Below are 24,683 nucleotides of genomic sequence, written 5' to 3'. Positions count from 1 at the left end.
AGCGGTCCAGTCGCTCGAGGCTCCCTCACATAAAACGCAATGTGCTGGAGGGAGCGCAGCGGACGTGCGCAGCGGGCGCGACGGAGGCGCGCCGGAGTCGCGCTAGAGTCAAGCTCGTCTGCGCTCGTCCGCGAGCGTCCGGGGCTAGGGGCTAAGGACTCTGTTTGTCCTTTAATGTACACTTCCGCTGATTTACTAGCGCTGCGGCCTTCCATCATGATGTGCCCCCCCATTCCCCTTAACACGGTGAAACGGACATCTCGCCTAGGCATTGCCAATCCTATTACTTTAACTACGGACCCTGCCTCGAGTTACGCGGTTTCCGAAAGCTCTTCAGGTACTATTTGTAATTTTAAATGTGTTTATTTAAACACCCGCTCTATGACCAAACATCAGACAGACATCTTTTTGTTACTATCTGATACTAAACCGGATTTACTCCTGTTGAGCGAAACATGGCTTACACCGGATTCATTACCGGACATCCTAGCTGCCTTGCCTGCTGATTATTACATTATCTCTGTTTTACGACCGGGAGGTAAAATTGGCGGCGGGGTGGCCATTATCTCCAATAAGAAACATCAGCTCAGACAACTTCCCTCCTTAGATATTCCTAATGTGGAGAATATTGTTGCTAAGCTGGATACTGTCAATGGGACACTCGTGGTGGTTCTACTATACCGCCCTCCCCAAATTATGACCACGTTTCCTGCTATTCTTGCGGAGCAACTGGCCATGCTAGCCACCAATAATTCTAAACTACTCCTGATTGGGGATTTAAATCTCTGGTTTGATAGTATACCATTAGACCCCCAAGCTGGTGAGACGAGGGACCTTCTGAGTGATCTGAATCTTATACAACATATACATACTCAGACCCATCAAAAGGGCCATAGTCTCGATCAACTTTGGTCATTGAATTTGACTATTAATGTTACTGATATTAAACCCTGCAGCTGGTCTGACCATTTTTTTATTAGTTTCTCATTTTGTGTTGCGAAAGCTCCTCAATTTAAGCTGAAGGCTACCAGTCTGACTCGGAAATGGTCCTCGTTGGACATGTCAGTTTTTTTAAATTTGTTAAAGTCTACTTTGCCAGAGCAGAGTTTAGATGTGGAGATAGCCGATTGTAGGCTTCAAGATTGGCTAACCTCAGCCATTAATGTCTGTGTTCCCCTCACTCGCTTTGACAACTCACGCGGCGCGGACGCGCATAAGTGGTTCACACCGGAGTTGAGAAAATTAAAACTTGAAGTGAGGCAGCAAGAGAGAACATGGCGTACCAACTACTGTCCCGAAGCAAGGATAGCATATTGTCTAGCTCGTAAAGCCTACCAAAAGACATTGCACACTCACAAAACTGCTTATTTCTCTTCTAAAATACTTAATGCGACTAACAAGTCGAAAGAAATTTTCAGGATTGTGAATGAGCTGTGCAATGATGAGAGAACTTCCCCCCCGGTTGTCCCCTCACAACTGCTCTGCAACTCATTGAACGACTATTTTAATGATAAAATAGTGTTGATCAAGGATACTCTATCCAAGCTGCCAGTTTGTGTCCTGATAGACGACACCTTTTTTAACCCTCTTACTTTGCATTCTTTTCCTTTAATCACTGATCAAACCTTTCAAGATTTGCTCACGAGAGTTAAATCAGGATCTCCTCAGGATGCCTGCCCTCCCCAAGTAATGAGAGAAATAGGTCGGGCACTCCCAAGTAGCCTGATTCCATTGCTTAATAACTCCCTTAAGTCAGGGAATGTTCCTAATAGCTTTAAACAGGCCTTACTGATCCCTTTAAAAAAGAAACCTGGTATTGATTCCTCAGACCTCTCTAACTACAGGCCAATATCGTTACTGCCCTATTTATCTAAAATATTGGAGGCGCACGTAACCAACTGCCTATCAAGTTTTGTGGAAGCCTCTGGCTATTTACAACCTAACCAGGCAGGGTTCCGGCCTGGTCACTCGACTGAGGCAGTGATACTGGCTGTTCAGAACACCTTAAGGTCTAACGCAGACAGGGACCTGCACCAGGCACTGGTGTTATTGGATCTGTCTGCTGCGTTCGACACGGTTGACTACAACATCTTGGTCAACCGTGTCGAACAGGCCGGCCTTCGGGACTTGGCCTTGGCCTGGCTCAAGTCCTTTATTTCAGGACGTACCCAATCGGTTCGACTGGGTTCTTTTACAGCCCCAAAAAAAATTTCTTTTTGTGGGGTTCCTCAAGGATCCTCCTTGTCTCCCTTATTATTTAATTTGTATATGCGGCCTTTGCTGTTCTCTTTACGAGAGTTTAAGGTTGATGTATATAATTATGCAGACGACCTGCAGTTGGTTTTTGTACTAAACTCTCACAATGCTGCTGAGGAATTCCGAGCAACTATGTCTCTTATCCAGAGGTGGATGTCCCTAAACCACCTCAAGTTAAACCCGGGAAAAACAGAGCTTATCTTACCTGGGAAGAGTGAGATCAGTTGGAGTCCCAGCTTTTGGCCGTCGGATATGGGCTCTCCCCCAAAAAAATCCCGCACGGTAAAAAGTTTGGGAGTGACTCTTAGCGAGGATCTCACCTTGGCAAGTCAAATCGGAACTGTGGTTTCCTCGGGGTTCTTTCAGCTGAGGAAGATTAAAAAAATCGCACATCTCCTCACAGGTCTGGCCTTAATTCAAACAGTTAGTGCCCTAGTCCTGTCTCATATTGATTTCTCAAATGGCCTCTACCTGGGGGCGCCTATCGGCCAACTCAAAAGACTGCAATACTTGCAAAATCAAGCTGCAAGACTTATTTGCAAAGTCCCTAAGTGGGAATCAATTAGACACGGACTAGAGATTTTGCACTGGCTGCCTGTGGAACAGAGAGCCACATTTAAGGTGGGCTGTATTGTGTTTAAGGCTCTGGAAGGTAAGGGTCCTATGTTCCTTAGATTGTTACTGCGCAAATACAAACCCTTGCGCAGTTTGAGATCCATCCACAAAGACCTTCTTGAGGTCCCTCGTTTCAAAAAGAAACGTCAGGGAGGTAGCAGTTTTCAATTTTTAGCCGCCTCATTGTGGAACTCCCTCCCTCTGACTCTGCGACATAGTAAGGATCTTCTTGCTTTCAGGAAGGCATTTAAAACTTTTCTTTTCTCTCAGGCTTATGGTAAACAGTGATTGTATTTCTTTTATGTACTGTTATGTTGACTCTCTCACCAGCGCCAAGAAGCCCCCGGGCGTATGTGCGCTTAATAAATAATAAATAACATAACATAACATAACATCTTAGTAAGTTTAATGGCACAAGGCAATGCGGAGTAGAAATCTCCTACAATAACCTCTTTTTTTTTTACACTTCACATATACTGAGTATGGTGAGGTTTTGAATAGTTTGTTATATAAGAGGAACTAGTCCTTAAAAAATGTATCAGAAGAGGAAGGGCAAGGGTCCACTTTTAGAAGGGGTACCCAAGAGTCTAATATAGACCATATTTTAGCCTCAGCACATTTACATGGGAAAGTTGTCCATACGTGTACCCGATTCTCTTCTTATAGTGATAACGGGATGTTATCTATTTACCTAAGTATCTTATTTGAACCTAGAGAGTACAATAGGGTTGTAGAAGGTGTAATGTGTCTCGAAAAAACGGTTATCAACTGAAGTGGTCACAAGCACAAAGATTACATTTAGACCCTGAAATTATAGCTCAAATAAAGGATCAAATATTAGCTTGTCTGGAAGAGAATTCATCACCTCATTTCTTGGTCACCCAGTTTTTGCTCTTTTGGAAAAAGTATTAAAAAAAAAGGACTCACACGGGTAAAGTCCGCTAATGCGACAGTCAAAATGGGGTGGTTTGATGCAGCCTGTACAAAAGCAGAAAAAGCCCTTGTTAAAACTCTAAATACGTATTCTAGAGATTGCTCTATAATCTGTGTGCTACGCAAAGATTATAAATTTGCGAGGAGGGCAAGGGAAAAAGATCTTAGGGCACAGGCATGGGGAGATCTCAAGGAAGCAGCTACCTCAGGCAGTAGTTAAGATTTCTGGAAAATCGTGAATGCCCTACATTTTAAAGACATCAAGGACCCTACATTAGACGTGCATTTAGAGCAAGAGGCACTATGAAGAAATACTTGGTTTAGCAACCCGTCCAACTTCACTGTTATCCTCCCCAGAAATTTTACTACAGGGATGGTTAACTTTCTCTGTATTAGAGATAAGAAAGGTGTTGGAAGCCTGCACCCCAGGTAAGGCGCCTGGGCCAGATGGAGTTCCAATTGACCTCTTTCAGCAGAATTATAATATGTGGGGGCCTTTACTTACAAACATTTTAATAGTATCCAGATAGTAGGAACCAGAGTCTAATTTTGTCCATTTTTAAAAAAAAGGTGACAGGGGATCCCCAAAGAACTATGGTCCCATATCCCTCCTAGACACTACTGCCAAACTTATGGGATGGGTACTCTTGGCCAAATGGGAGGACTGGGCCGAATCGCACAATATTTTTATGAAGGTGCAATACGGGTTTCATAGTGGAATGGGGACGGTTGATAAGTGTTTAAACCTCTACCTAACTATACGGAAATACACTAAGGCAAAAGCCGGAAAACTGTACATGGCCTTCATGGACCTAACCTCGGCCTTTGATTGTGTGTCACACCCGAGGTTGTGGTCCATGATGGAGGGCATGCGTATCAATCCACCAATAATTGGTTTTATACACCAGTTGTACGCCAATGCCACTGCCTGTGTAAGATATGGCAGGAAGGGGGAGTGCACTTGCCTCTTTAAAGTCGAAAAGGGAGTAAGACAGGGTTGTGTTCTTGCCCTGTTCCTTTTATCAATCTGTAAGAATGGGGTAGAGTCCGCCCTGTCTGCTCTACCGGTGGATGTGGCTAAATATCCCCCTTCCGATTCTGGCGTATGCTGATGACGCGGTATTGATGGCCAAATCGGACTTAGCCCTACAAACGCTAATCACAGCCTACTCCGCCTTTATGGCCTCTATTGACCTGAAGGTCAATGAATCGAAATCATTTATAGTCGTGTCTGGAGCCGCAAGAGGTGAGAATCATCCCCAGTTGGCAGGCAAGAAAATCGAGACAGTCAACCCCTTTTCATACCTTGGAGTGCTTTTTGATAAAGACCACTCATGGTCAAATTAAGTGGCAGCAAGAGCCCAGGGCATACAAAGGAGTGCTAACGCTGTCAAAAGATTTGCTATGAAGTTGGGAGGCAGCCCACTGGATGCAATTAAGAATATATATTCAGCTAAAACAAAGTCCGCTGCACTATATGTGGCAGGAGTGTGGGGTATGGCTGGTGTTGCACCGCTACAACAAATGGAAGACTCCTTTTCTAAAAACCGTGTGTCTTTCTTCTATCAGCCCCAAATCATATTTTACTATGTGAATTGGGGCTTCCTTATTTGAGCGACAACCTAAGACTGGCTCCAGTCTTGTTGTGGCTTTCAGTATGGCGGAGGTCTACAGTGGATTTGACACAAACCATTATCAAGGACTGTTGTAAATTAGATTATTATAAAATAATTAGATGGTTAAATTACATAGAGATCCATCTGAAAGCGTTAGGGATGGGAGAATTATTTCAGGACCCTGAGTCCTGCAACAGGGCTTCAAAGGAAAGAATTAACAGATTTTTTCATTAAGAGATCAAAGTATGTCCGAAGAGAAAAGAAACTTATTCATTATTCCTCCATTCTTTAAGATGTGGTACCACCAAGATTGTGGGAAAGTTTTCAGTATTTATCACGCATAAATAATGCACAACACAGATGTATCCTTTTGCGTTTCTGCATGAACATGATCCCGCTACTCCTGGGATACCCCCAAAATAAATATAAATTAGCAGACCTCTTACCCTGTCCCTGTAACAACTACGCAGTACAGTCAGATCTACACATTGTATTATTTTGCAAGACCTATACAGAGGAAAGGAAAACATTAATACTCCCAATCCTGAGGTACCACAATTTTAGACAGTGCCGGGTGGCTATGTACTTTTTAAAAACTCTACCGGATCCATTTGTATGCTGGTCTGTTGCCTCATTTTTGTAGGCTTGTCTTAGCAAGAGGAAAATGGTGGGACAACATTTTAGTAGCAACAACGAATTAATTAATTTTAATTTCCGAATTGCTTGTTTCATAAACGTTTTTATATGAATTTACCCGGATCACTGCAACTGTTTAATTCTTATTTTAAATGTGTATATATGTGTATATATTGTGTTGGAATTTTTAGATAACTTGTGCTTTTATGAATCGTTTTAAAAAAATCGAATAAAGCTGTGTGACTGACTGAGTGACATTTCAAAAAAAATAATCTGGGGCACATTTTCAGATTCCTAATAAAAGCCTTGGACCCTATGGCCACTCTCACGTAGGGCAGAAACATCTCAACTTAACAGGTGGGGTGTAGGACCATCAACTCTATAGACCCCCCACCCCATTATTTTGATTTTAATCATACCAGAAACACTGTGGATAAAGGAATACCTTGGTGTTTCAATTTATTTTTATCTTAAGAACCTGGCAGGAGAATTTTCCTGAGTGCTCCATGGGACATGGTTGATCCCATCCTGGTTTGTAGGGACCAGGATGCGACCTGATGATGAAGCATGACACCAATAGGATGTGTGAGGGTCTACCTAACAACACTCGGCCTGATTTGGATGTCGGGCGGAAAGCCTCCCACAGTCTGTCAGGGGTTTTCTGACTGACATCCAAGGTTTCCCCATGACCACTGTATTAAGTTGACGGCAGTTTGAGGGAAAATCCTGGGGGCTTCCCCTCCTCTTCCGACAGGCTCACTTAGCCTTTCGGAAGAGGAGCTGAATTGTAATGACGGCGGAACCAGCCTTGGCTCTACAGTCGGGATCACAATGTTGGCTTCCGACAGCCTATCCAATTTCCGACATGGAAAGTCTGTGAGAAAGTGACTTTGGGGGACCTGGCCCTGTGCTATGCATGGTACATGCCACACGTTGCAGGGATGTTCACAAACGTCCATTTTTTAATGGACGCTTGTGCTGCTGGTCTTTTCTGCCTGCCGCACAAGCTTCCTATAAAAAAATGGATGTTTGTAATTACCCTATGGGCGGTCACATCCTAATCCTGAGTTCAGAACCACTGACCTAAAGTCAGGCGGTTCCAGACAGCTACGGTGTCCGCCCGACATGGTAATGAGCCCCACTGTGGTTATGTCCAAATGACATGGGTTTAGCTTCACTTCATTTGTACTGTCCATCCTGCAGTGATAACAGAGGAACAGTTTGATGTGTTGGATACTCTGTTGTGTAGGTTATTGTAGAAGGGAGGACACATCTTATAACTCCAGATTATTATCTAGGCTCTTTAGTCTGTGAAATGATAGAGGCTAGAACTCACCACCAGGAGTAAAATGAGACCAGGATTGTCCAAATTGGCCCAACGCCGGCTAAGTTTTGGCTGTTTTAACCCGTTGCATGCTGCCGTCGGCCGTTGGACGTCGCAAGCGCTACCTCCCTGGTGCTGCGCACGGCCGACGCGACCCGCCCACCCTTTAGAACGCCCGCACTGCGGTGGAAAAACCGCTGCGGTTAAGGCGTTAAGGTTGGTGACCTTTGATCCAGTCAGAAACGGGAGTGCATGGGGTGAAAATACTCCTGTGGACCAGGGACCTGGGTCAGGGCAAGAAGTGTTTTATTAATTAATTATGTTTTACTAATTGGTGGCCTTGCTCCCTCTCCCTGTGCCTGTGACTGGGGGAGCGGGTCTGTCACTGAATAATAAACTCCATGACCTGTGTAGGACTGGGCTCCCTCAAAAAAGAAAGAGGAAAACAAAAATAAAAAAGATGTTCAGGCACAGCAGATGACCTGCTGTTAAGATATTCACTGCTTCTCAGGTGGGAGGGCCCCATAATGCTTCAGGGTAGGCTAATTTACATATTTGTCTTGCCTTGTGGTTGCCCCAAAATGGGCCGTGGCACCACCAGTGCAAAAAAGAGTGAGAGCAGGAGCAAGGCAGCTACCCCTTTTTCCCCCCAGAACTGTTCTAAAATACTAGCCCTGCAGGGTCTTAAAATGTAGGTGCCCCGGTGGAGTGGCAATATCTATTCGAGGTCCTGGCACACATGGGATTTGGCCCAAAGTTCATCGCATGGGTCCGGCTACTATACACCTAGCCTGTAGCACAGGTGGTGGCAAACGTACATCTTTCTCGAACATTCAAGCTAGAGCGAGGGACCCAACAGGGTTGTCCGCTATCGCCGCTGCTCTTTGCGATTGCATTGGAACCGTTGGCGAATCTGATACGCTCCACCCCATTATTGAAAGGGATTACCTGGGCGGAGGGATGGGAGGACCGCTTATCGCTGTACGCGGACGATATGCTGGTATACCTGTCGGAACCAGAGAGCAGTATACCGTCGCTACTTGCGTTGTGCGACGAACAGGGTAGAATATCAGGGTACACTCTCAACTGGGCGAAGTCGGAGATATATGTCCTGCAAGGCCCGGCTCCCATACTTTGTGAGGACTGCCCCCTCGGGATGGCAGGGTCCTTGTTTCGCTACCTGGGGGTTCACGTCACTAAAGATGCAAACACATTTTTTCAGAAAAACCTGGCACCGCTGCTGGAACGACTGAAGCAGGGTGTTAAATTTTGGGCAGCGCTGCCGCTGACATTGTTAGGAAGGGCAGCCATTTACAAGATGATGTCCTTGCCCCGGTTTTTGTATATCCTGGAAAATACGCCGTACCCTGTAACACCGGTATATTTTAGGCGGGTTTCTGCGCTGATGGCCGGCCTCATGTGGAAGAATCGGCCGGCACGCATTGCACAAGCAAAACTACACAGAGGATGGTACGATGGGGGGATCGCGCTACCGAACCTACAGCTGTACTACTGGGCCGCCCAACTGAAACCCATTAATCAATGGCTTCATACACCGCAGGAAGACCCGGCTTACAGGGCGGACAGGGCGCAACTGGGCACAAACAATATGCTGGCACCCCTTTATGACAGGCGGAAAGTGCGCACACTCACAGGACCAACAAAACTTACCGTATCATTATGGCACACAGCACAGACAAAACTGGGATGGAAAGGGAGTCTCACTAAACTCACACCGTTGTGGGACAAAAGGGCACTGGGCAATCTGAGGCGCAGTAAGGGGTTCACGCTCTGGGATAACATTGGAATATCCACAATAGGAGATCAATGGGAAAAGGACACAATAATACCCTTCGACCAACTGAGACAACGGTATGAGTTGAGGCAAACGGAACTATACTGTTATGTACAAGTGCGACACGCTCTATTGACAGCCATTCCGCGTGACACATCGCTCCCAGAAGCATCTCCCCTGGAAGATCGTCTTCTCACGGATTACATGCCAGACAGGGCAACGTCACTTACTTATCGTAAATTACTGAATAATCTACCGGACCCGACAGTACAACTAAGAGACAAGTGGGTGGAGGACATAGGAGAAATGGACGAGTCCGAATGGAATGAAGCGCTAGCATCACCTAAAGAGGTGGGCATATCGTCCAAATTGAGGCTTGTTCAGCTTAAAATTTTACACAGGGTATATTACACGAGGACGTTGCTCCACACAATACAAAGGGCGCAACATCCGTATTGCCTTCGTGGATGCGGAGAGGAGGGAACACTGTTTCACACGATCTGGGAATGCCCTCGAATACAGGAATTTTGGAGGCAAATAATGCGTACTATGTCACAAACATTGGGGGTATCCTTGGTCCCTGAACCTCGGAAATGCTTGTTAAATATATGGGGACTCAACGATCTTTCCAGGTACGGTCAGCAATGGCCCACGATTGGCATGGTAATAGCAAAACGCGATATAGCGCAAAAATGGGGAGCGGTAGTCACCCCCACACTGACACAATGGTGCACGAATATGGACAGGGTCATGATAATAGAGAGGACAGTTTACACCACCAGAGCAAGCCCACGAAAATGGAATAAGTTGTGGACCCAGTGGAACGTATACAGGGGAGACATATGCGAACCACTGGAGGAAGATGACTCATTGACATCAGAGGAAGAGGGGGACGAAGACTTCGGAACATGACAGTGAGGGGAATGTGGAAGGAACCAGAGATTTACCAGGGGCAGGATGAGAAGGGGAGAGGAGGGTGGGCGGATTGACTGTTAATTTGTGAATCCCGATTGCTAAACTGACCTGCACGAATGTGGAAAAGTATGGTAATGGCAAACTAGAAGGTCTCGGCACTGCTCTCATATGTTAGTCGCTCGAACAATGTAAACTGGAATGGGGGAAATACACCTGTCACTTTTAAGACCTATGACCGAATGTGGTAACTTCTTGTTAAACTTGAATACGTTATAAAATATAAAATCAGACCGGTGCAACTCCGTATAAGAAATAAGAACTGATTACACATATTGACATGTGACGCTGCCGTACCTCCGGGATGTCGGCGTATGGGATGTGTACTTCTGAACATGAAAGCATACATGAAAAAGGTGCGGCCGGCCCTACGGGTTGTAGGCCTGAAGCTGTGTAGGAGTTCTATGGTAAAATAAAGGTCTTTAAAAAAAAATGTAGGTGCCCCAGGGTTTTTATCATGGTGTTCAAACTACTTCTAAGGTGTACTGTTTGCTCTAAATTGCGGGAGTTCAGTGAACTTTAGAGGCTTGTTCTGTGGCTACATTTTATATGGCCTAAAGATGTATAAATAAGTTACATGTAGTGTAGCTCTCTTTAGGGCCTGCTTCTATGGTTACATTTTCTGTGGCTGGAAAGTGGTGTCCTCTAGAGGGTGTTTTTATGATTGCTTTGTATGTGGTCTGAAGGTAAATAAAAAGTGCACAAACATTTTCATTTTAAAATTGTTGATTGTAATAATAATGTTGACCGTGATTATTGATGCAGATTTATTTGCTTAATTGTCATTAATTATTGTGTTTACCCATGGTTATTGATCATTGCATTTACACACAAAATGATTGTATTTTTAACATGTGGTTTGTTGTTCTTGTAATATGGTGAAGCCTTGATAAGACCAATAGGCCTGTTTTATATAAAGCGTTACCCCGGTCATTTTGTATTGTGTTGTCTGGTATAGGTAGCAGGGCACTGTGATGTTGTGGGTTATGACCCTGTGTAGTCAAATAGTGATTTCATAGTGTAATCCAAGGTATTTTTGATCTGCGTTATATATATTTGTAAATTAATGTATAGTATTTAGTAGTGTGTGTGTGTAATAAATGTACTTTTCCTTCTCTAAAGAAAAATTACTGACTGGGCAATCATGTATTGAGTGTTATTATAGCATACCAGCGAATGGTGATTACTAGCCCATAACAACTCCCCTGAGTAGGCCTTAACTGCGCTGATTCGCTTCCGTGGGAGAGTCGAGGGTGCTTGGTTCCCAGTAAGGGGACATTTAGGACCTATTACGTGTACAGTCCTCACTTCTTGTACGACTAATCACCTAGTTTACCACAGCAAACAATACACAACCCTTCTGAAGAGGGCTTGAAAAGGATTATCACATTGGAAATATTCAAATCCAAGTGTTCCTTAGTGGAGGTAACCAACACTAAAAACGTGCATATTATGCTATCTGCTCCTAGAGCATTTAACACCATGCCATCACAAAACACCACAGGCCCATTGGCTTTAGCAAGCACTGCCACAATATTTTTTAGGGGGGTTACTGTCTCTATCATAACTTTTCATCGCAAATATATCTGACTTGTGGCCTCTGATATAATGTTTCCCAATGAACTAATAAAGCCTGTAGCTTTTATCACTAACTTGTCACCATAGCAAACTTTGACTTACTGAATTCTCCATAGGCTTTCCTACAAAGCTGCCCTCCAACATACAGTCAGAAAATATAGAATTGTAACTGGGTAATAGTTAGTAATAGTGACTAACGTGGTTGTTTTTCAGTGAGGGCTTCAGAGGGTCAGATTGGCATCTATTAGACGGCGAGAGTGAAGCTAAAGTTGTCTACGATGTCACTTGGAAAACATCTGCGTTACTCACTTTTTACCCATCTATATTTGTATATATGGCACCCCAAATCATCTGCCCCCAATTGCTACAAATGAACAGCAGAAATGGGAATCATAGAAAACTTAGTCATTACTCTGACCTCTTGCCATCCACCCCAACTCTCTTGTGCCTCCCTGCCCCTCACACTCTCCACAAAGCAGTGGTCCCTGCCCTTCATTGTTTCAGAGGTATGATAGAATGTTTGGATGGTTCCCCCAACACTGTGGCAGATAAATTGGAGTTTCAACAGTCCAGGCTTCAAAGATAACTTTTCATCATTGTCCATTCAAAGGTAGTCATGTTGGACAATGTGGTCGATTATGCCAACTGCAATTCCCAGAATAGAGTACATGAACGTTGCTTCCGACAACGTGGATGATTGATTTTGTGCTTCAGCTGTGCTTATAAAGTAGCCTGAAGACTATAGTGTTTGTTGTGAGCTTGCATTTTTACGGGGAATGCTTCTTCCTGTTTCATCACAACAAATTTGAGATGCCTGATTACTGATGTGATAACAGTTGGTAATTTCGTCAGTGTTTTCTGTGCGTTATTTGTGGAGTGTGAGGATATGACTGTGATGTAGACAGCAGTCTAGTAGCTGGGTGGGTGGAGTTAGCCGGGGATCAGGGGAAGAGGAGGAGTGTAGGCAGGAAAGGGACAGATAGAGTAGGGACAGGGACAGGGAAGGATGTAAGTAATAAAGCTCCTTGAAACATGAAGAATCGTGTCTGTCTTCTTTGAGTCAGGACACGACAACTGGCGACGAGGGTGGGATCAGCAGCCTACTCGCTGTGAGCCCTGGAAACAGCGTCCTGTCCCGAGGGCATCGTTCGAGGAACAGTCGCGGTTGCGACAGATGCGCCCTGAAGAAACTGCCGCCCAAAAGAAGAGGCCAGCAGCTAGTGTCCCAGCTCCGCGATTCAGCGATCGCGTGGAGCCATGCAAGAGAAGCGCGGCCGAGCGCAAATGAAATTTTAAACCCGGCGCCATTTCGCGCCCGAAAGTGAGTGCGAGCTCGGGAGCCGTGCGAGGCCAATGAAGAAGCTGGGAGCCAAACTGAAGAGCCCTGAAGGCCAAGACTGTCTGGAGCGGTGAGGAAAGACATGGGGAAGTCCAAAAACCCCGTGCTGAGACTGCCGAAAGTCGGAGCTCACCCCCGATGCGTGAGGAACGACATGCAGACAATCGGGAACTGACCCCGAGCCTACCTGAGGGTGTATGAAGACAAGAGGCATGAGAGAGAGACCGAAGGAGACCTGCTGTCTGCCAGGAAAGCTGCCGGTGAGTGCCGTGTGAGCCCCGTGAGTCTGAAAATCGAATGCAACCCAAACCTCGTGGTGAATGAGAACTGCAAGGGAGCGGCCATCTTGGAGTCAGGCAGTCTAAAAGGACATCACTGTGCAATTTGGGAGCGGCCATTTTGAAGTCAGGCGCTCCATTGATAAACAAGCATTGGTACACATGAACTGGTGAAAACAAACAAGCACAGGTTGATGCAAGTGACAAATAATAAACAACCACGAGCAAAAGCAAATGTGATATTACAAACAAGCACAAGTCAATGGGAAACGAAAATAATAAACAAGCATAAGCCAAAACAAGCAGAAACATCAAAGCAGTCCGAGCACCTGTAAAGAGGAAATAGTAAGCTAACCCAAGTCAAAGGAAAAGAGAGGGAAGGACGTGCCATCACAATGGTGACCCCGAACACCTCCCCACAACGAAACGAGGTCAAACCAATGTTATGTTATGTTATGTTATGTTATGTTATGTTATGTTATGTTATCCGAATTTATTGAGCGCACAGATGCCCCAGCAAAGGGGCGTCCTGGCGCTAATAGAACAGAAACCCGGACAAAGCAATACCAAGAAAAGCAAACACAACAACATTAGAGATCCAGTGGAAAGAGGAAGGTTTTTACAGCTCTCCTAAAAGCCAAGAGGCTGTCAATCGCATGGATATGAACAGGTAGAGAGTTCCACAACCTGGCAGCAAGCACACGAAAGGAGCGGCCGCCGGTTCTGGACCTCTTGAAGCGTGGAACTATAGCCAAATGAAGGCTTGAGGACATCAGAGAGCGAGTGGGGATGTAAGGAGAGATAAGGTGCTCCAGGACGGGGGTGTCGCATCTGCGGCCCCCAGAACCCCTAACTTTGACCACTGGAGGGAGCATGGGCCCCAGATGGCAGGAGTGGTTTGAGGACTTTGAAGACTACATTAAGGGGTCGAAGGTGACAGCAGATGAAGAAAAATTGATCGCCATCCGCAATCTAGCGGGCCGAGACATAAGTCAGATAATCAAGGACCTTCCTCCTGCAGAAGTAGGAACCTATGACAAGGTGCGTGAAGCCCTGAATAACAAATTCCTTCACAAAAGGAATGTTGATTATGAAAGACATGCGTTTCATCAGGCACGGCAAGGAAAAGAAGAAGCAATGAGCACATTCATCACCCGACTGCGGCGACTGTCGAGGCACTGTGAGTTTGACACTTTTTCAACAGGTGCTGCCATTAAGTCACAGATCATCGATGGATGCCACTCTGAAATACTCCGGAGGCGGCTGCTGAGAAAACATCATGAATTGGATGACATTGAAGAAATGACTCGCATCTATGATCAGGCGGAAGAACACGCTAAAAGCATTGAAACTGGACGGCAAGTAAGCCGAGAACAGGTGTGTCGAGTACAGGCCAGCAGCAGCAGCAGCCGTCGAAACTCAAGGGAGAAATAATGGAGATCTCAGCCATCATCACGTCAAAGACACACTGAGCATAGGAGGCGTGACCCTGGTCGAAGGGAAAGGAAGCCAGAAAGAACAAAAAGGTGTTATAGATGCGGATACGACTATCCACACGTCGAAGCATGCCCTGCCATGGGTCAGCGATGCAGGAGATGTGGGCGGACGAATCACTATGAAGCGATATGTGGGGAATATCAAAAAGAGAGAAGGAGTGAAACAACGAGGCCATCTCGCCCCTATGCCAGAAAGCATCACATAAGAGCAGTCCGAGACAGAACAAAGTTGTCCTCAGGCTCGTCACATTCCAGTCGGGAGTCACGAAGGTCTCAATGTGAACGGAGATCGTCATCCTGAGACTCTAGATCAACATCCAAAGATTCTGAATACACCGTGGAATATGCGAACAGGATTGCAGATCCTGGCCAGCTCAAGAAATATCCACGCCTAGATATCAGTGTGGGGAACCACGAAACCAAATTTGTGTTAGACAGCGGAGCTTCCCTAAATTACATTCCGGTCACTGAATATGAGAGGATGAAGCCTCAACCACCATTGACTCCTGCACACGTACGGGTATTCACATGGATGGCCAAGAAGCCACTTCCCTGCTTGGGGAAATTTCCAACAACACTCAGTCATAAAACTGTAACCATACCAGCGTTCATACACGTCATTGAAGGCCCAGAGGCAGACTGTCTCCTCAGTTTGCCAACTGCAGAGCGTCTCCGGCTTGTCGAGATTCTTTATAGGGTCAGTGATGATCCGGACATTATCAATAAGTTTCCCAAACTGTTCCACGGATTAGGGAAAATGAAAGGGTGTCAAGTCCATCTTCACATAAATGAACAAATCGGACCAATGGCACAACATCCTCGACGCGTACTGTTTCACCTCCAGCAAGCTGTAGAGGATGAACTTCAGGAACTTTTATCGGCAGACATCATTGAAAGGACTGATGGTCCAACTCCATGGGTGTCGCCGGTAGTCATCGTTCCAAAGAAAGGTACCCTTGGCAAAGTGAGGTTGTGTGTCGACATGCAACTCCCCAACACAGCCATAGAGAGGGAGCGCCACCCTGGGCCACATCTCAGCGACATGATCTCTGCCCTAAATGGAGCGAGGGTGTTCTCAAAGCTGGACTTAAACAAGGGCTACCACCAGCTGGAGCTGCATGCCAAGTCTCGCTACATCACAACATTCGCAACCCACCTCGGACTATTCAGGTACAAACGGTTGAGTTTTGGTGTCTCCTCGGCTGCAGAAATCTTTCAGGAGGCAATTCGACAAATCATTCATCACATCCCCAACACTTTAAATTACAGTGACGACATCCTTGTGTATGGATCCAACATTCAAGAGCATGACAAGGCTCTAGACCGGGTATGCCATGCCTTGCTGGAAGCCAATTTGACACTTAACAAAGACAAGTGTGAGTTCCACCAATCCACTCTGAAATTTTTCGGGCACATATTCTCTGGTGCCGGGATGAAACCTGACCCGGACAAGATAACTGCTCTGAATGAAACCAAGAGCCCTCAAGATGTTAGCCAACTGATTTCATTCCTGGGCATGGCCAGCTATTGTGCCCGCTATATGAAAGACTATGCAACAATAAGCCATCCTCTTCGGGCTCTCACAAAACAAGGTCAACCGTTTACCTGGTCTCTCCAGTGTGAACAGGCTTTCAGAGACATTAAGCAGGCGGTGGAGTCGGCTGACAATCTCTCATACTTTAGTCCTCACCGGAAAACAGAGATACCAGTGGATGCCAGCTCCGTGGGGTTAGGTGCGATTCTGGCGCAATACGAAAAGGACTCTGATCAGAGACGCATTGTTGCTTATGCCAGTCGCAGCCTTTCAGATCCTGAAAAAGCATATTCTCAACCTGAGAAGGAGAGTCATGCAGTGGTATGGGCGTGTGAACATTTCATGTCTTTATTTATGGCAAGCACTTTACCATGATCACTGATCATCAGGCGCTGGTCACAATCTATGGCAATCCAAGATCTAAGATGCCACCGAGGATTGAACGATGGGGCCTGAGATTGCAAGAATACACGTTCACAATCATACATAAGCCCGGAAAATCAGAGAACCCAGCGGACTACATGTCACGACACCCACAAGCGTCGTCTGAGTCCAAGCCCTCCATTGCAGAGGAGTATATCCACTTTGTGGTTGATCAAGCACAGGCACCTGCTATTCCCATGGAAGCCATTCGGGAAGCCACTGCACAAGATGTCATCTTACAGAGAGTGCTACGTCAGCTCCAGACAAACCAGTGGAGGCATGAAAGTGAAGATGACGCTGGTGATCCGACTGTCAAGCAGGAAATGCAAGCTTTCTGACATGTCTGTGATGAACTGTCTGCTACCACAGATGGGTTGGTACTGCGAGGTCAGCGGATTGTTATTCCCAGACAACTGCGACAGGGCGTTGTCAATCTCGCTCATGAAGGCCACAGAGGAGTGGTGTCAACAAAACGAGCTCTCCGAGAGCGGGTGTGGTTTCCCCTCCTTGATCGGATGGTAGAGTCAACTCTGGAAGACTGCCCCCCGTGCCAGCTGGTCAACCGTGGAGATCCTCCTGCTCCATTGCAAATGACCACACTACCTTGTGGGGTGTGGCAAGAACTCGCCATGGACTTTTATGGACCCCTGCAATCAGGAAAATATGTCTTGGCCATAATTGACGAATACTCACGATTCCCCATTGCTCAATTTGCGTAATCAACAAGTGCTTCCAGCACTCTCAATGTGTTGGATGAAGTATTTGCGGCATGGGGTGTCCCAAAGAGCTGAAAACAGATAACGGACCTCCTTTCAATGGACACGAGCTCAGTGCCTTTGCAAAGCACTTGAACTTCAAACACAGGAGAGTTACACCTCTATGGCCGCAGGCAAATGGCACCATTGAACGCTTTATGGCCACACTTAAAAAGACTTTTCAACAAGCCACCATTGAGAAAAGGGACTTGCAAGTGGCCTTGATCGAGGTCCTCAGGGCGTACAGGACAACCCCTCATGCAACCACTGGAAAATGTCCTGCAACGCTGATGCTAGGGCGCCCCACAAGGACTCGCATACCGACCTGGGAAGGAGCCCTGCGAGCGGTGTCGCCTCTCTGTAGCCATCAAGAGGTGAAGGCGGCAGACAGTCGCAACAAGGACAAAATGAAATCATACGCAGACGCAAGGAGGAGAGCCAGATCACCGTCTCTACATGAAGGAGATTGTGTCATTGTCAAACAAGACCAACAAAGAAAGACTGATTGCCGTTTCCGAACTGAACCTTTACTGGTCACCCAGCAGAAGGGCACCATTATAACGGCGGAGTCCGAACATCGACGAATCACCAGGAATGTATCACACTTTAAGAAGTGCACTCCGGACATGGGAGAAGCACTCACAAAGATGACTAGAGTGTCGATCAGTGAAGGCCACGATCGGTTTGACCAAGAGAGCGGGAGTCAGACAAGAGATCCTCCGGTGGACTCTGCGACTGAGACTGAAACCATGTCTCTGTGACCTCGCCGAGATATTCAACGACCAAAAAGACTCATTGAAGAATTCTGAACCAATTCATTGCTTTGTTCATTTGTTAAGAAAGGGGGAGATGTAATGTAGTCAGCAGTCTAGTAGCTGGGTGGGTGGAGTTAGCCGGGGACCAGGGGAAGAGGAGGAGTGTAGGCAGGAAAGGGACAGATAGAGTAGGGACAGGGACAGGGAAGGATGTAAGTAATAAAGCTCCTTGAAACATGAAGAATCGTGTCTGTCTTCTTTGAGTCAGGACACAACAATGACCTTCTCTGAGATTCCATGTGTGAAAGAAGCATTCATAATTGCAAAAATGCAAGAATTTGATTCTGGAATGGAGTTTGCGGGATGGAGGGTCTGAATATGTTTTCCTTTAGATGTAACCTTTAGAGAGGTGAAGAAGTTGAGGAGCTGAGTAGGTGACTTGTCTTAATACCATTTAGGCATGCCTCTCGATTTAGTGGTTTTGCCTGCTGAAATGGTGCTGGTTTAGATGTTTAGGAACAGTTAACTTTTTTAGAAGATCAGCGTGTTGATTGAGGTTTATGTATTTGAAATTTCGGTTACAAATGGCCTCACGTAAGGTATATGTGCAGTTATAATGTTTTAAGGGGAGCTTCACTTTTGTCGTCGGCCTCAAATAGCTTTCCAGTTTGTGGATTAATCTGTGAATTTTGTTCAGTTCTGAAGTGTGCTCTTGTTGTTGACTTGCTGGTTGTTTTTCTGATAAATGAGTGTTCGTTTTCCTTATCAACATAGGAACATAGTGGGTAGTGTATTCATGTCGGCTGTGTCATGGGGGTTAGTTGCCTGGTTGCTGATGTACTCAATGCAGCTGCTCAACAGGAACATTTGTGATTCATCAGGAGTTGTGTTTGTTGGGCTTCAGCATTCTGGAGTCTTTGGCGTGCAGTAAGTATACTGTGGTGAATGGCATCGTGATCTGAACAGTTTAGTAGCTTTGGCATGCTTTCTTGGAAGGAGGAAACAGATGAGGGGAAGGTCCTGGGTGTTTTTTGTATGTGTGTAGGATATATATTATGCTGTTTGAGGCTCTATTTACTCGTCATTCCGCTGTACAATTAATTGTGACTATTGTAAAACGATCCTCCTGCAATATAAACCCACAATGACTGTTTGACTCCTGCTGTCCTTCATGCAGTAGGACATCTACCAATTGGGCTTTTTTTTTAAGTTAACAACATCTATAAAGTTTGCAAAAATATTCGCTTTAAGCAATTTGTGAAGCCTTTGCCTTCAGTGACCTCTATGGAATATTTCATGTATGGCTAGATCAAACGCATTTCAAAATTTTGATTCAAGTAGGTTTCTCGTGTTTATGCTCTAATTTAACATTGTCTTTACATTTTTTTAGTTTGAAACATAAAAAGCCCTAACCAGACTTGCCATACCCTTTTCTACTTAATATATTTCAGTGTTAACCAATGCCCCAGAAAATCAGGAGAAGAAAACACAGCAACCCTAAATACAAATCCACCATCAAAAATACATGACCTTAAACATAATCTCACAGCCATAAATCTAAGGCCTGACAATGAAATATTAAGGTAGCAAATACTTATCTGCCACAAAGCAGCAAACAAAAGAGTATGAAGATGGAAGCCGTAGTGTATTTGATGTTGTGGTCCTATTGGGTTCTAAAAGTCTTGTGTTTGCTGTGCAACGCTGCAGAGTAGTGAATAAAAGAACTTATGCATAATACTAGCCTCCAGTCTTGCCACAAAAGTGACCTGGTTGGAGTCTCTTCTACCTTTGAAGAAAAGGCTGACAGTGAAAACGATACAAGCTCACCTTGTTATTTGTCAAATGCTGCACCATACTGCCAATCGGCATGTCTGTTCATAATCTTCCCATTTGTATTTCCCCAGTGTCAGACGGATATAACAGTGTGATGGCATAGAAATATAGCATTTGAATTTAAATCAAAACATGTGGGCGTTTATATCCTGTTCTACCGCACTGAACATCTTTTTGTTGTATTTCTGTTTTTTAGGACTTCAAACTCACCCTGAACAAGTAAGTGTTATTTTCCCAGAATTCTTTACTTCGGTATATTATAGCATTGGTATGACACCCAAACATTTCACAGACATGGTGTTCAGGGATACTGTACAAACGTTCTGTGATTTTATCGTTGTCATTCTACACACTTCATTCAATGAATGTTTTGTGTTGTCAGAATTCCATTTAACAGATAGAGTTCTCGATTCCTACAATAGAAACAAGCGTATGCCTCATGCTCAGTTAATAAGTTAATGCGTTACTTTAGCGTGGTTAAAAATAAGTTATATATTTCACAAAATTCGGTAGATCTTCCAGTACGAAGAATAATGCAAAGCCCATCTAATACATTGAGCTCATTTTTCATTAAATCAAATAAATACCCGATATTGACAAATAGTGCATAGTACATACAGTATGCATATAAACGACTAAATATTTGGAACAACACATAAACAGCAAGTTATCGCAGCTTTTTGAACGGTCACATTTTTAAGGCTGGCTTGACACTGCAGTTGTGTTTGACCTTAAGTGATCTATAGAAGAAAATCTTTAAGAAGCATTACACTGAAAGGTACATTGGCTCTGTCTGCATATTGATTTTCTTGAGTGCAACATTTAATTGGGCAAAAGTGTGATTCCCTTGAAAAAGAGTGTGTTTTAGAAAGCTTATGCATATGATCAAACATGAAAGCATGGTCGGTTTAGTACACTGGTAGTAGCAACTACTGTGCATGCAAGACCATGTAACCAGGTCTTATGGTATAATATATCTTTGTGAGAGACTTGCTCCATTGTCATCCTTTGTTCATTTCAGCCCTGAGGAATCGCGAGTGCGATGAAACACGTGTCGGCTGGCTGTTTACAACATTAAAGACTCCAAGATCTACTTATTGAGAGTTCTTTTGTTTTGATAATTCTGTCATTTTGTCATATGCTTGGTGGATTGTGTTACTTAACATTATACACACTGTCTTGAGTGCAACGGCAACCTATTCTGTTTATAAAAGATTATCACAAGGGTCTGCAGCCTCACTGGCCAACATTACAAGTGCTCTCTATGGAGCCCCGCAGCCCAGTCCTCTATCCCAGTCCATTCTGCTGCTGGTGGCTCCTGTCTCGTCATGCTGATTGAGCCAGGTGTGTCTTATGCGCCTGAGGAGACCACTTGCCCATCTTTGTGCTTCCCAGGGCCACTCCGCTAAGGATTTGTGTGCATGCTAGATGCCACAGCACCTCAAGATGAGGGCTGGGTGGCCTGTGTTGCAAAGCCTGAGGCGGGGCTACCGAGAGGAGTGGGAAAGCCTGAGGCCCGCACTGTAGACAGGGGCGGCTCTACTGCCACTCCACCCCCCTTCATGCCTGCTACTGACATGGTGACTACCATTTTCCCGGGCGAGACACTCTCCTCTGCTACTGAATTCTAGGCACACCCCATGGCTGAATTTGCAATACTGACCTGGAGAGATATCAGACCATGCCTCGTTATTATCTTGCTGGCTGTTGGAGAAAGACAGTGGTTCACTCTGCCAGTAATGTATGGATCAACTATCGGAGTTTCTACCGGCATTCTGTGGGGCCTTGCAGAAATTAGATCATGCAAAAAATGTGATCTCTCCCAATTTGCTGAAAGTGGTGAGCGGTACAAAAGGGGGTGGTGTTGGACGGAGCATCTGAATCAATCAAACACTCACCCCCAGTCAACTGATCTGGGTTTAATCCATCACCGTTCTTTAGCCCACTCTGCCACCCCAGTTCAGACATGGCTATATGCAAATCAGTCTGACCCTGTGCCTCATGCTCAGTCCATCACCACCCCCTTTTGTACCGAAAGTGGTGAGCGGCCTAATGTACTGCTTGTCTCAGAAGAAATATACCAACATATTGCAGGGTAGCCTATGGATGAGAGGATTTTCATTTGCCTATAGGTTTCTCAAATGGAAAATATTGTGCGTGGATAAAAAGGCCCGATCACTCAGATCTGGAAAGGACATCTAAAGAAGCTGAAGCGTGAAACCTCACATAAGTTGAATAGCAAAGCCTGTTGGTTTCTGCTCCTGTTTCTCGAGCCACAGCAGAAACAATGTTTTGCTATCCTCTAAGGCAGTGGTTCCCAAACCTTTGACTCCTGAGGACCCCCACTGGATCACTACTGGAAGCCGGGGACCCCCAAGCAATTTGTACAATTTAAATTAAAAAAAATAAAAACAGTTATTTGCAAAAAATACACATGCTAATGCTAATCAGATGACGTCACATGCACCACCTCGGGAATAAGACTCAATACCCAGCTGCCACTCTTGTTGAAAAGTAACCAAGAGGGGAAGGAAGGAACAAGAGTTTCACGCTTGCTTGTAGTAAATCCACAGCAAGCCCAGCAACGTGTTTGAATCCTTTCAATTGAGCAGAAAGGACAAGCAGGTTTGCACGCAGAAATGAAAAGAAGGAAATGCCTTTGTTTTTACTGTGCATTTCTTTAAAAGTGTCCTGCTCAATTGAAATGTAAAGAAAGGAAGTGTCACATTTTTTTTGAAATCTTGCTGTGTCTCGGGCAGACTCTAAACACAAAGACAAAACATGCCTCCTTTCTCAGGTGCTTCTATACCTCCTATGCTTTTCTTATTTATACCAACTCTTCCGTCTGATTTTTGGACACTGGTATGCCTGTGTCGGAGTGCTCTGTGTTGTGCTGCTGGGGGAGAGGGGATTGAGCTGCAGCCTGGTGCTCAAAAGGCACACAGGGACACATTATAAAGGCATAGGCTCTCAGAAGGCATTTGAGCTCTCCCAGCAGAGTCCACTTGAGTGTGTGCACTGGAGAAGGTATTGCCCGAGGTTGGAACCCAGTGCCAGGAACTCACACTGTTTCAGTTTAAAGTAGGCAAGTGCTTATGATAGTCTATTAATGCTTGATTTTTTCTCACAAATAAATGTCACTCATAGTATTTGAATGTCACTCAAAATTACACAGAAATTGCGCCGCGCTTGTTCATCATTATCTTCTTCTGTTCACCCCCTGTCCCTTTCTGCCCTTGTTTCCCTTCTCCCCAGACATTACTCGCCCACCTTTCCGTCTCCGCCAGGAAGCCGCTTGGCCGCAGTGCGCTTTAGAAATTTCTTTTCCATTTCCATTTCCATTCCATTTCCATTTCCATTTCCATTTCTTGACAAAGTCGACCTTCTTTCATAATACCTACTTACCTCTCACTTTTCTCTCCCCCCCCCCCCTTTTCTTGCAGTCTTTCATTCCTTCTAGGTCTCGTGTTTGCAAAGATTTTGGCAAAGATTTTGGTTTTAGTAATACTTTGTTGGACAGTTACGCCATTCACAAGTCAAGTCAGTGTGCCAGCCCACTTTAGCTAATCTCACTCTGTAAATTTGCACATAATACTTATTTCCAGGGACTGTAATAAATGTGTATTTTCTTGCCACAAAAGCTTCAAACCAAAGATTTTTTTTTAATATCGAATTGTCCCCCGGTAGCCTCCTAACGAAATTTTACAGAGAACAAAATAAGTATTGACAAAGTCTAGACTCGCAGACAGTGCCGGGCCTACTGACTATAATGCTTGGTTCTTCTAGCTTCCTCTTCAGTACATCTGGGGGCCCACTTTAAATGTTTTACGTCCCTTTTCTTTGAAGTCAGTGTCTATTAGGCGATCCTGATAATGGCCTCAAAACGGCTTCAGCCAGTCTCCTTGACACCCACCCACCCTTGTGTGTGTCAGCTCGGGCAGAGACGGCTTCCTGGGCTGGCGACTGTTTTATTGCAGCCGCACCGGAGTACTTCACAAGGTCTTTAAAAGACCATTTACTTGTTAATGAGGCTTTTGTGTGTTTTCACCCCTTCTTGTAGCCCCTGCATCGCCCCTTCGTCTATTGTTTGAAGAGTTAGATGGCCAATCACTATCTTACAGATTTTGTTTTATCCCGAAATGTTGGCAGGAATGGCAGCCATGGAAAATTAATGAAACCGCAATATTGGATGACGTGCTAAAATCTCGACGAGGTACAAGCGGCAATGACTACCCAGCGTTCAGGGTTCAGACAGAGAGCAGAGTGTGGGAAGCTATGGACATTTATGTATGTGTGCTGACAGCAGGATGTCAGAGCAAAGAGTTTATCAGAGTCCCGGTGCCATAAACGAGAAATAAAATAAAATCCAATGAACAGAACTTTCAAGCGGTTGCAGTGAATGCTGTTATCCCAGTAAAGAGGAGAAGGAAGGGTTTTAAACCCTTGGGAAATATTTACTTTTACTTAAGGCACCGGCATCATCACCTGAGGCCTGCCCACCGTGCCCACCCCTCCTGCCCCTGTGTGTATTCCGTGGCGCGCGCA

At 45.2% G+C, this 24,683-nt stretch overlaps 1 protein-coding gene across 1 annotated transcript in view; it reads left to right on the top strand.

Moving 5' to 3' along the window:
* Positions 1–24,683, top strand: part of LOC147666704 (E3 ubiquitin-protein ligase TRIM39-like) — a 190,668-nt gene that overhangs the window by 85,681 nt on the left and 80,304 nt on the right. The window contains exon 4 of the mRNA XM_086948950.1: positions 20,335–20,357. Coding sequence (XP_086805076.1) covers positions 20,335–20,357 — 23 coding nt within the window. The remainder of the gene's footprint in view (positions 1–20,334; positions 20,358–24,683) is intronic.

Source organism: Lissotriton vulgaris, unplaced genomic scaffold (genome assembly GCF_964263255.1).
Source record: "Lissotriton vulgaris unplaced genomic scaffold, aLisVul1.2 SCAFFOLD_1901, whole genome shotgun sequence".
NCBI lineage: Eukaryota > Metazoa > Chordata > Amphibia > Caudata > Salamandridae > Lissotriton > Lissotriton vulgaris.
The sequence above is the reverse complement of the archived record's forward strand: the minus strand, read 5'-3'. Positions and strand labels throughout refer to the sequence as shown.